The sequence below is a fragment of the Astatotilapia calliptera genome, chromosome 17 (genome assembly GCF_964374335.1).
Source record: "Astatotilapia calliptera chromosome 17, fAstCal68.1, whole genome shotgun sequence".
NCBI classification, from domain to species: Eukaryota; Metazoa; Chordata; class Actinopteri; order Cichliformes; family Cichlidae; genus Astatotilapia; species Astatotilapia calliptera.
The window spans coordinates 6,300,071-6,313,510 of NC_137438.1; the positions used below are offsets into that span (position 1 = coordinate 6,300,071).

Sequence of the window (13,440 nt, forward strand, 5' to 3'; positions counted from 1 at the left end):
CTGCTATAAAAAATGTCTTGTCAGTCCTTTGTGTTACACAAAGACATTTGATAAAAGCTGTTGATATGCAGTCGATATCAGAGCGCACAATCAAAAACAAGCCCATGTCTAACAGACAGGAAGTTAAAAGATAATGACGAGACTGGTGCAATTTCCTCTTGCTGGAAAATGATTAGATACATTTTGATGTAAATTGCACATAAATAGTCAGAAGGTTTGATTTTGGACTCAGACTTTGTTTAATCTGCCACTGAATCCCTTTTTTTTCCCACCAAGTGGGCAATTTATCTAAAGGTAGTCAGTCTAGCAACTGTGTGACTAATAATTTGAAGGACTCACTTCTAAAATTGTGGTTTACCAAGATACTAATCATGCTAGCTCATTAAGATAACATAATGCTTATTCATTAACTTATCATCCCTGTACGGATGTTAGTATTTCATACCATTAATATATCATTCCACATCTTAGTTTTCTCTCATATGTATACTGTTACAATGGGGGATGTTCCAATTAAACATAGTCAGAGTTTCAAATAAAGAGGTCATTTATTTAGTGTCCAGGTTTGGCTAAAGCTCAGACATTTTGCTTCAGCTATGGACATTGCCCCTTAAGGCAACGATCCCCAACCTTTTTTGCGCCATGGACCGGTTTATGTCCGACAATATTTTCACAACCTTTAAGGTATCATGGACAAATACAACAAATAAAATCAGTTCCGGAACCAAAAAAAAAGAAGATTTATTGTGAGAGTTGTAGCACCCAAGCTGCCTTAAGGCACATGGTACTGGCTGTAAGCACAGAAGCCCCACCCACCTTCTGTTCAAACCTCCTGTTTGTGAGTATCAGCCAATTAGAAGAAAGATGTCTACAAAAGTGAGGCGAAAGAGAACTAAAACACTTTTTACTATTGTACTGATGGCAGCAACAGATCTCTAAAACATTGGGACAGGGGGACAGAAGGCTGGAATGGTAAGGGGTACTAATAAGAAACAGTTGGAGAAACATTTTGCAACTAATTAGGTTATTTGGTAACAGGCTGGTAATAAGGATCATATTACCAAGGCAGAGTTTCTGAGAAGTAAAGATAGACAGATGTTTACCAATCTGCAAAAAATGTCTCTAATTGTAAAACATTTTCAGAAACATATCAGAATATTGTTCCTTGATGTAAAAGTACTTTATCTGATCTTTTTCAGAACACAGTAGCTGAACATCCGAATCAAAAAGATTCAGAGAATCCCCGACAAATCTCTTTAAATGACAAGGCTGAAAATCAGTTCTTCAGGCCGATGATTTTTCTCTGGGTCAGAGGTTGTTTGAAATGGAAGTGGAAAACTGTTTAGTGAATATGAAACACATTGTTGATACATCTTTCAGACTAAAAAGGAGAGAGACTATCTGGCTTGCTATCAGCTCTCAGTTCAAAAGTCCACATCTCTGTTGGGATGTTGGTGCACTAGTGCCTATAGAAACAACTGCTTGAACAGTCACCTTCAATGCTGAAAGGTATATACAGGCTTTAGAGCAACATACTCTCCCATTCAGACAACGTCTTTTTCAGCAATACGATGCTAAACCACATACTGCATCTACCGGATTACAACGCACAGTTTCATAGTAGAAGACTCCAGGTGCTAAAGTGGCCTGCCTGCTGTCCAGACCTTTCACCAAGAACACAAAAGAGAAGACACAACGGTAAACGCAGTTCTGTCTCAACTTTCTTTAGACGAGTTACTGCCGTCAAATTCAAAATGAGCTAATAGTTTCTTTAAAGTGGTACATTTTCTCATTCCAAAACATTTTATCTATGTTTTCTACATTCTATTGGTCTATGACATTTCCAAATGATTGCATTCTGTTTATATTTACAGTTTACACAGCATCCAAACTTTGTTACTGTAGTGGGCTTGTAACAGGTCCCCCATCATTGGCATCTTTCTATGGATTACATGATCACTAATGGTCACCACTGATCTTTTCTTTCTTCTATCTGACCTGAGAGACAAAACAACAATTTTTAGCAGTTATTAATTTTTATGTGACTTTCTTATTGCTGCACTACTTTATTCAACTTGATATTGGTATTAACTCTGATGCAATAACTCACATTTTGTGATAAAAAAAAAAAACAGTAAAAAAAACCCCAAAAGGTAAACTTGCTTGGGTTGGTGTATAGATGTACCGGTATGTTATTAAACCCATTCTGAGCAGTACAGCACTTCATGTTCATGCTTTCCTCCGAGAAAGTAAACACCCTGAGCTTATAAGACATTTTAGGCTGAATACATGAGAAGTGAGGTGCTCTATTAGAACCTCTCAAGACTACACAAACATAGTCTCAACCAAATCAATGTAAGTGGGTTAGATCCCGATGGATATTAGAGTCGGGCTCTCTACATTTCCCCTATGGTCTTCTCTAAAATTCACTTGTCTTCATTTTGTTTAAGCAGGATTTTTATAGCATGTCTGCTTAAACCAATTTAAGTGGCTACATAGTGTTTGCACTGCAATCATCTATCCTCGGGGCCTGATTTATCTTCATTCACTCTTCAAAATCACAGTGGGATTTTTTTTTTAATTCACCAGAGTTTCTTATTTTGTAGATAAGATGTGCTGTAAGTTTGTGTTCTGTATGTTTAGGTGTCTGAAAAATGACATGGATAATGAAATTGGGAAAACTGGAACTTTAGATGCAGATCAAAGCTTGAAAACTTGAGGGGAAAAGGCAAATTAATGTGTGTCTGATAGGGAGGTCGGTGGAGTGGGGGTTACAGCCTGGGTGCAGACCAAGCACACCGTGTTATTCACAAAACCAGCACAGCCATCAAGGCTCCATATTCATTGCGCTTCTCACAGACACAAACACATTGTTGCTTCAAGTCGCCTGCCCTGCAAATTTTTCTTCTTCAGCTACGTAAAGAAACACAGGTTGGTTTTAATAATTCAGAAGCAGCTCTTTCCCTTGACTACGCATGAGAACAGAAGCAGAGAGGAACGGATCAAGACCTGTCGGGGCATTCAAAGAAGGCCCGTTTAACAGCAGAGGTGTCACGTTATACCGAGGAAGCTCAAGGGAATTTTTTTTCCCTTGGTTGACATTCTTGTATCTCATTTAAACCTGCCTTAACACTTTGTCCATGTCAGCAGACACGGTTGAATATTGGCAGTCACATTTGAGATAAAGTCCAAAATTTGCTTAAAATCTATTTACTCATCTTCTGTTAAGCAACAACTTAACCAAAAGACTACATAACAAGAAAATATGGAATGTTTTGCTGGAATAATGATATATTAATCGAAACAGAATTGTTTGGAAGTGGTCTGAATGCATACTGTTTAAGAAAGCAAAAGGTATGAGCTAGCCTACTTCTCCTCCCTCCATTATCCCTTATCACACATGCATATACAGTCCCCACAAACACACTTCACATCGCATCACACAGGTTCCTAATGAAATGAATCCTTCTGTATCAGCAGTGCTCTGGCCATTTGGCACAATGAACCGCCATGAATAATGCAGCCAGAAGTGGGGCAATAGACACCAAAGAGGGAGGCAGAGAGGAAAGGAAGAAAGGTGGAGCCAAGCGGGCAGTCGATCAACCGAAAAACACAAGGGGAACGAGAGGACAGGAGAGTGGGAGTTTGCCAAGATGTGAGCGACAGAAAGGGAGAGACCCTGGAGAGGAAATTTCACAATCAGACTTGCTGAGTCAATAGTGAGGGGAGCAACGTAGGGTGTGTGTGTGTGTGTGTGTGTGTGTGTGTGTTTGATAATACAGAGGCCTCTTTGTGCCGCCCTGTGCAGATGCCTGTGCACAAACACATTGGGACGACCGAGCCGTGCCAGACTCTGAAACCTCACTCTTTCCTCCCTCCATCCCAACCGCTCTGCTGCTTCACTTCTAAAGCTAGTTGGAGACGCTTGTGATCAACATCTGAAACAGCATTCGGTTAACCAGTTCGCTCACTACTGAAGCACAGATTTAAGCTGGACTTGTGTGCAGTATTCATCTTTAGCTGTACAACACTAGAAAAATATCTACAGCGGGGATGTCAAACATGTTTTAAATTGTTTGCCAAATACATTGGCTACTTTGATCTGAAGAGGGCCGAACCAGTGATGGTTCCTTTTTTATCAGGGTAAAGAAGTGAATTACACATTTAATTTCATTTAATATAAGAAATGCTGCAGCAATTAATGTGAGACATCTGTTAGCATTTCTAAAATTATAGAAAAATTATAGATTATTATTTATTACTTTGGTGTGGTTTGAATGACAATAGGGTCCCTGGTTAGTAGAAAAACTGTAAAATTTAGGAAAATAAAGTTAAAAGTCCAAAATCTATGCCCTCCTTCACATTTTCCAAAGCCATCCAGTGGACCTGATTGGAGTCTCTGGCGGGCCAATTCTGACCCCTGGCCCTTGTGTTTGACTGCACAGTGTATTTAATTCAGTGTCACATGGTAATAAACTCAAGATAAACTAGATGTGATCACAATGACTAAAAATCGTATCTGTAAAAATCAGAAGCACTGACTGAGCTTATATTCAAGGTCATCATTTTGAGCACTTCTGGGCTGTTTTTGTTCTTTTTTTCTTTTCTTTTTGTCTCTTGGTCAGACTTTGTTTCTGCGATGCTTTAACTTGTTTTCGTTTTTGGGATGTGAACAAAGTTGCAGAGAGCTGATCACTCCTGTGAGTGATCCAGGTATTGGGCAAGGTCTGGGTTAGTTTGGCCAAAAAATGCTCGGATGAATGAGACATGCTGGTAGCACCAGACACTCGCCCTCAGGTCCATCCATGTTCCAGCAGAGCTCTGTATTGACCATCTGACCCAGTGAAGTACGATCCTGGTTTTGTTCCTCACTGGACGTGCTCCCTTCAGGATTGAAAACCTCAAACTCTTCACCTGAAAACTGCTGGAAAGCATCAACAGTGATGATCTTTGACAATATTCAGGTCAGTTTGAAATAGACGTTAATGCGAGGCTAAAAATCACTGTCTGGACATAAACAACACGACAACCTTGAACATAAGATCAGCCACATTTTTATCAAGTACCGTAAGAGTTTTTTTTATTTTTAATCATCACTTCTATACAGTTGCAGTAGCCGACCAAGTCTCCATTGCTTTTGTTGCGCAAGTCTCTCGAAAAATAATCTTTGCTTATTAGTATAACATTTGAGCAAAACTGTATTCATTCCTGTAATATGAAACCATATGAATGCAGTGGTCACTTACGTAGCAACTTGATGCATGACTTTGGTGGAGGTGTCCTTCAGCGTGTCTTTCAGGTTGTCCTTAAAGTTGCTGAAGAACTTGCCAGCTCCTCCCTTGACCATATCCAGCAGTCCTCCGCCATAGCCTGCATCCATATCTGAGAACAAAGGAGCAAGAAGCTTTTCAAGCTCTGATGTCACTAATGTCCTACAAATTCCTACTTCATTTTGCTTTAGGGCAGTCATTGCAGCTGATCCCACCTTTGTGGCGCAGGGAAAGCGTCCAAAATTACACGTGAGAGGAGGGCAACCTTCTGCTGAAACGTCCCATCATACGTTTTTGTGCAAATGATGGATTTACACACAGTCCTTCGAGCCCTAATTCAGAGGTTTTTCATTTGGTGATGAACATGAGTCACTGCTCTACACACTCAGTAAACATGTGTGTAGGTGTGAAGGAATGATGGAGAAGGACATAAGAGACAAAACACACATTAAAATGCACACCAGCTCATGCGCATCTGTGTGTGTTTGCATATATTCTTAACTTTGGATGAGGCCCATGTGTTTAATCTGAGTCACTCAGACCCTCCCTCCTCTGTCTCCCCTCTTCACCTACTGTGCATAGAAACCACCATGTCATTACTTTATATCATCTGGCAGTGCTGACTAATCTACCGACATTAAACATGATGCCGCAGACAAACACCCACAACCGGATTTTAGGCAAAGTCTCGTCCTAGCATCATGCTTCATGCACAACCTGTCTTGTCTGCAGAAATGTGCACTTGCCGACAGAGAAGCATTCAGTCAGTGCTTGAGTTTATGATCTGTGAGGAGTGAAAAGAGCTTCTCCCAACCAAACCGGTCAGTGGGGATCATTAAGCTAGCTGAGCATCAAATTTTAGATCGGGCCCAGAGTAGGGTTGTTTTTTGGTTTTCCTCATTTATAATTCATCTTCACGTATGTGCAAGTGGGTTTTTCCCCATGATTAAAAACAAAGAAAGCTTAGTTTATGTGTTGCACTGGCCTGGATAAACTAATGGAAGTATTGCAAAATATTTTTAACAGGCAACTTCTTCTTCTATTTCAAAAAGAAAAGTCCCAGTGATGCAGGAGAAGGAACACTGTGCACTTATGCAAAAACAGACTGAGTCTGTACAAAGTTTTTCTTTGGTTTAAATAGTTGGAAATGTCAGATTCACACTCTTAAAGATGTTATGGGTTTATCGATGACTTTCATCTGGACAGTACTGGGGAAAAGGGTTATTGAGGTTACACAGATGGTTCATTATAACGAGAAACTACTGTACCACTAGTTAGTAGTTTGTGGGATGTTTCTAACTCTGAAAATGGAATATGACAGGAATAGCTCATAGAAATAGCTAATGGGCTATGCAAGGACATATTTGTTTTCATGCTGGTTGGCTGCCGTGCCTTTCATGTCAGCCAACCAGCATGTCAGACTGTCAGGCCAAGCTCAGAGGTTGTCAAAATCAGAAGCCAAACAAAAAATTTCACTTTTATCTGAAACATCTACCCACATACTTTTGCTATGTTATCAAAATGTCAAAACTTGACATTTTGCTAAATGTTTTCTTTGCAATTGGATCAGAAGCTTGAAAGCATCAACTCCATCCTTATTTTAGGAGCTTGGAAAGACGCAAAGACATTACAAACAACGTCTAGGAGAAAAGCTGCGTGCAAAGTTTGATATACAACCACATACAGCAGCTGCTTCAAACTCCTTCGACAGAGACTCCTTCGCCACATGCATGATGTATTTGCAGCGATTCTTCACTAAGTTCCAAAATTAGACTTTTGGTCTCTGACTGCTGAGGCATGATGTGCATGACAGGGATTTATTTTTACTGAGAAATAAAACTCTTGCAGCCTGTGACACACCAAAATTCCCCCATGCTAAAAAAATTGAATTGAACTTTGCAAACAGCAAAGATTACCAGTGTTAAGTCGAGTTTTTATACAATGTAACTGCATAAACATGTCTTATAGATAGATAGATAGATAGATAGATAGATAGATAGATAGATAGATAGATAGATAGATAGATAGATAGATAGATAGATAGATAGATAGATAGATAGATAGATAGATAGATAGATAGATAGATAGATAGATAGATAGATAGATAGATAGATAGATAGATAGATCCAGTCACCTATCTCAGAAATATAGTTGCATCATTGGGCGTGTCTACACTGAACAATAAAAGCTAAAACAGTCCTCTTTCCTTTTTTTAGGCAAGGCTGTGATTTCAGTGGTACGTTTTGACCCATTTTAAGCTCCTTGGCATACACATCTGCCAGTCAGTGACCTTGACAGGATTAAGAAAACCAGGATCCTACACTCTACCCTGACATCAAGAACTAAGTATATGTGTCAGTCATGTTTGATACCTGTACAGATGGAGAAGCAGCAGTGATGCTGAATGAGCAAACATTCATAAAGAAATGTCACATCCAAAAGAGCTTTTTCACTTAAAGAAGGCCGGTCCGACAGCCTACATCGCCCCTCCTCAGCTGCCTAGTATCACATTCACTAAGCTGACCAATAGAAACAGGAGGGGAAGACAGAGGTGACTGAAGTGAGAGGAAAAAAGACAAGGCAGTTCTATTCATGTCCAGAGGGATCTGTTGGCTGTCAGCATATGTCTCCCTCCTTCTATAGCCTCAAACCTTACTTCCTCAATATCCAGCATAGTGTTAACGACACAGATAGATGCACAGGGACAACAGTAAAGCTCGAAAGGCAAAAACCCTGCACTTAACCTCAGGGGTACCATAATCATAGGCCTTGTATCTTCCTGAATTTCAACAACTGCAGTGTCAACCCGACGCTAATCTGCTTAATTATAGATGCTGCTGATAAGACAAGGAGTCTATGATTAATCATCTACTACACAGCTTAACCAGAAGTGTATTCCGCTCCCTTGAATGACAAGCAAGCCTTTACATGCTGCTGAAAGCATGACACGCTGGTATTACAGCTCTGACTAAGTGTAGGAGGAAGCTGACAGAGAATTAGGCAAACTGATTCTTTTACAAAAGTTTTGAAATTCATAATTTTAAAAAAGATTGTCACGACTTCTGAACCTTCAGATCCTTAAAGCTGCTTGGGATAGTTAAAAACAAACCCGACTAATCTGTGTCATCTGTGTTTTAAACTTCATCATTACATACAGTCTTGTGAAAGACTTTTTACAGGACCTAAAGTAAACCAGAAGCTTTGGTCAGTTTGCTGAAATGGAGCATTCAAGTGTGTGTTAACACACGTGCCAAGGTTGGACTGTGCAACGCTCAGGAAAACTGCAAAAACCACAAGAGCTAAATCTCGGATACTACAGGCCTCAGTTAGCATGCTAAACGTTAGTTTATAACAGTACAATTAGAAAAAGACTGAATAAGTGCAGGTTGTTAGGATGGATATCCCTTCTCTCTAAAAAGACTGTGGCAGCACAGCACATGCTGGCAAAGTTGCATCTGAGCAAATCACAAGACTTCTGGAACAATGTCCTTCAAACAGACGAGACAACGTTTGGTGAAAATCAATCACAGCATATCAGCACAAACACCTCATGCCAACTGTCAAGCATGGAGGTGGAGGGGTGATAATCTGGGCTTGTTTTGAAACCACACAACCTGAGCACCTTGCAGGCACTGAGTCAAACCTTAAGTCGTCTGTATTCCAAACTCTTCTAGCATCAAATGCTAGCTTCAGCTAACATTCAGCTAACCCTCTTAGGGACACTAAAGTCCAGTCTACGTGGGCAGGGTCCTCAGAAGATTGGGTAGGCCGGAAGTAAACGGCGGTCTAGCCTTCAGATTTGCGTCACTGCTGTCTCGGTGGAGTTTAATAAACTCAGCTGTCTGCTCCTTGCTATCTGAAATATAACATGACACTGGCGTAAATTCTCGACCATCTCACACTTCTGTTTAATCAGTTTTCTGTTTGACGTTTATTCAGCTGTGTGAAAACCAAGGAGGAACCCACCAGGGGGATTAATAAAGTTTTATTTTATCTAATCAAATCAATAAACTTTAATCTCAGCCAAACCGATTTACTCACGAACAAATAAAACACTGAAAAAAGCCAAACAATAACATTTTTAGTTTATCTAAGTGACTTATATATCACATTTAATCTGAGTAGCGAAAGACCACGGTGATCTGAACATCATGTGCCGGGAGTTTGCCGTTCTCGCCGGCTCTAGTGACCCTCGAGCTCCCAGCTAGCTATCAAGCTGTTGGGTAAACAGAAGTTTACACAGCTACATTCTCGCCTGAAAATATGTTAAAAGTTTATTTTGTGACCCAGAAAGAGTAATAAGAGTAATATTTAAACTTAGAAGCAGCCGCCATTGTTGAAAACTGGAATTGGCTGGGCCGCGCTATGAATTCTGGGATATAGTGGGCCACAAAGGATACACCCAACCCATCCTTCAAATTCGGGGAAAAGGAGGATGCATTTGTCAGCTGCATTCGGAGGAGTCTACGAATTTGGACAGCCTTTGTCGCATTGCTGTGACGTAATCGGTCTACAAATGCGGCCTTGGGAGGATGCAGCCCATTAATTTGGAAACCATTTAGGGACACTCCCAATAGGGCTTAAAAAATCTGGGACTCTCCACCAGTTGCTCTTGGAACTGAAAAAGCTCCTCAGCTGACATGTTAAACGTCTTCAAGAAACTTCAAGAAGTCCAGACACTTTTCTTTTCACCCTCCTTAGCTTTAGCTAACGCTTGTCCAAACTGGATCTTGCATTAAGGCAACAATCCCAAACATATCAGCAAATCTACAACCGAATGGTTGAAAAAGAAAAGAGTCAAGGTGTTGCGATGGGCCAGTCCAAGTCCAGACCTCAACCCGATTGAAATGCTGCAGCGAGCTTAACAGAGCTGTGTATACACAAATGCCCACAAACCTCAATGAGCTGAAGCAACGCTATAATGAAGAGTGGAAGAGTTTCTATGGGCACTGCAGTGTCCACAGAAACTATTTATCGTCACATGTAACACGTTTGATAAACATACAATGACAATACAAACAGCTGAGCTATTTAAACAGATGTAAAACTGTGGTGGGGTTATGCCATGCTCTGTATAAATTAGCCCCAGTAAATGGCAGAAAGTGTTGTAGTAAGATCCTACAAGGTGATGTTGGTTGGTTTTTTTAACCCTTCACTCAAAAGATAAACAATTGCTTATTTTGGGGGAAAGTACTAGGACCCTGCTGAAGACTGAAACCAAACTGGAAAGCGAACTTGGACCAGTGATCTACCATTTATCTGTTCACACGTCTATATTTTTTCCATATTCTAATTATCCTAAGTGGTTCCCTTTTTGTCAGTTTAATTGCACAGTGTCAGCTGTATCAGCTACTTTACACCAAATGACGTTTTATAAAGCTGACGCAGTGATTCTCAAACTGTTAAACTGAAGCAGCATCTGCTTACAACAACAAATTGTTTCATAGGCCTGGAGATATGATCATTTCAGACAGACTGTGAAATGCCAAACTCCACAGGACTCACATTAAAATAGGCAATGAAATCTATATTTAAGAAGAGAAATTGTATTTAACATGATTTCAATGGCCCATTAATCATCCTGTGACCACAGAGTTTAGAAACCCCAATCTAGATTAAATTAGACAATAAAAATCTAAGATAGCTACACGATAACTTAGAAAGTATTTAGCGGTGGTGAAAGAAAAGTAAAGATTGGTGTATTCAGCAAGATCATTAGGGCCTTTAGTTTTATTGTATTGCTGAAATATTACAATCGAAATGATACCAGTGCTTAATTAAGCAAGTTATATTTATTTATTTTTTATTGTGGAGGCTTACTTTATTTTCTATATATTTCCTAAGTTGTTTTTATCTATATTTATTAGAGTGTGGTTACCTTGTAGTCATACACCCTCAATGTGACCCTCACCTTTGCTTCAGCACATTTTGCCTATCTCTGTTTTTTTCAGTCATTATCCCCCTGCAGATCTGTTAGAATCTGCCTGTTTGCTTTCCTGTTGGTCTGGTAGCTCGCCCATGTGCCTCTGTGTCCATGACCAGATGGATGTGGGAGTCTGCTGGCTAGTGAGCCAACTACAGTGACAAACCCTGCTAATGGAGACACCAGAGGAGGCTGTGATACAGGCTCTATCAGGTAATAGAGCAGCGGTTAGCCTGGCCAGTTAGAGGAAGAGAGCACAGGAAATCAGCAGCACAGAGGGCCCTTGGCTTTGTGAGAAAGATCAATAGCTTGTTTGGATGTGGTTCCCTCCTCCTAGAGTGCCAACCTTTACCCCTCCGCATCCAGCATTGTGGGGAAAAACAGATGGATACATAGACACACACATGCACACACACGCAGATCAAAAAGGTTGTCTGTACACACTGGCCAGGCAGACATCTGACACATCTGAGTGCCCCCGCACACCCACCCCATTCCCCACCCACAATCCCCTTTCCTTACCCCTCCTCATCCAGCTTCTTTTGTTTCACACAAATGTTCATCTCTGGAGACTGGCTGACTCCACAGAGTACTGCAGTGTGGTGAACACACATTCTACAAACAGGCCTCACAATCTAGATACGCCTATCAGCCTTATGTTATTTATTTATTTTGCATATGTTTTAATTTTTGTTGTTATTCTGTAATATAGGTATTAATAACTGCGGTGCTAATATTTTTGGACAACTGTGTCGTCATTTCAATTTTTTAAAACTGGAAATTATTTTTAAGTTTGAGTTGGTTGTTCACACTTGACATGTTCAAATTATTACTTGTATACATTTATAAGAGAAGGAAGCCTGATCAGCATTCATATTCACATTCATCACATGACTCTATATAGAGGTCCATAGGATGTTATGCTAATGCTTTGCTATTATTAAAAGTGGCAGAGTGCATGGAAAGAGCCAAATGTCTGGCATGTGACAAAAATTTATATTTGTATCATGAGCCAGGTATTTGGCTCTTATCATGGAGTCTGCTATTTTAGGAATAGTAAGTATGGAAGGAGCACAGGCAACAGAAACTATCCCAAAACTATACCACCCTATAGGACTTATTTTTAAACAAAAAACTGAATCTGTCAAAACCAATGAATTCAAACAGCTGGATTAAATTACAGCACTTTGGTGGATTGGAGTACTAACATCCACGGGGTTTTTGTTTTTCTTATAGATCCGATATGTGGGGCTTATAATCTGCCATCAACAACTACCAGATTAAAACCTAAACAGAGAGGATTTGTGCTTCTACCGCCCCAAACTAAACAAGATTTATCCTCTTAACTGTTGACATATGATATTTCCGCTACAGTTGCGGTAGAATTTTGGTCTTAAAGCCCATGTGCAAAGTAAATAAACCATGAAATATGGTCTACGTAGCAGATAGCACCCAAATATAGCAATAAAATTACTTTGCATAGACTTTTCCCGTAATTTTAATAGAAAAAATTTGATAAGTGTTTAAAAAATTCAGAACACATTTTTGGATACAGTAAACATCTGAATCTATAGAAGCCTGTTTGAAGTTGATAGGGACAGATAGGTCATGCAAGAAGAGTGAGGCGTATTTACAAATTCATATATGACATATATGTTTACATCTATTTTACAGTAGCAGCTCAGTACAGTCTCTTAGGTGGGGTCTGGGATTTTAGGATTCCTCTGTAGGCTACTTTCACTTATGTTAGCCATTATGTTGTCCACTGCTACCAAGACAATTACAGGCCGCGGTAACACTCAGTAAAGTCAAAACACCTTCATTAAAGCCCTTTCCGCGTCCACGAAGGCTCCAAACGCCATTCGTAAAGCAGCCGGAGGCGGTAGGGGCTCTTACCTGAGCTGTCCATGGTGCTGCAGTCCTCCTCTCTCAGCGGGCCCGCCTTCGGTCCGAGGGTGGCCGCTATGGAGCCTCCAAGTGTGCCGCCGCTGCTCCCTCTGCCGATGCTGAAGCTATCCCCTCCGCTATCGACCAGCTGCAAAGATTCATATCCATCGTAACTGCTCTTTTTCTTGTAGGCCCCCAGCAAGCTCATACCCAAAGGAAACAAAAGAAGGGAAATTAAACACAAAAGAACCCCAGAAGACGTAGAAAGCGACGCCGTCACCGCCGCTGCTGCCCGAGCTGCTACTGCTGCTAGTGCCTCCTCCTCTGCTGCTGCTGCTGGGTGCACCACATGTCCGGGGA

The 13,440-nt window shown here is 40.5% G+C and overlaps 1 protein-coding gene across 6 annotated transcripts in view; it reads right to left on the reverse strand.

Moving 5' to 3' along the window:
• The window catches only part of dnajc6 (DnaJ (Hsp40) homolog, subfamily C, member 6), a 37,174-nt gene that overhangs the window by 19,644 nt on the left and 4,090 nt on the right, over window positions 1–13,440 (reverse strand). For 5 of the 6 annotated variants that reach the window (XM_080292169.1, XM_026146174.2, XM_026146175.2 and 2 more), the window contains exons 1-2: window positions 13,090–13,288; window positions 5,247–5,382 (exon numbers count right to left, since the gene is read on the reverse strand). In XM_080292169.1, coding sequence (XP_080148295.1) covers window positions 5,247–5,382; window positions 13,090–13,288 — 335 coding nt within the window. Of the gene's footprint in view, window positions 1–5,246; window positions 5,383–13,089; window positions 13,289–13,440 lie in introns of those variants that run through there. The other variant, XM_080292170.1, reaches the window with a different exon arrangement.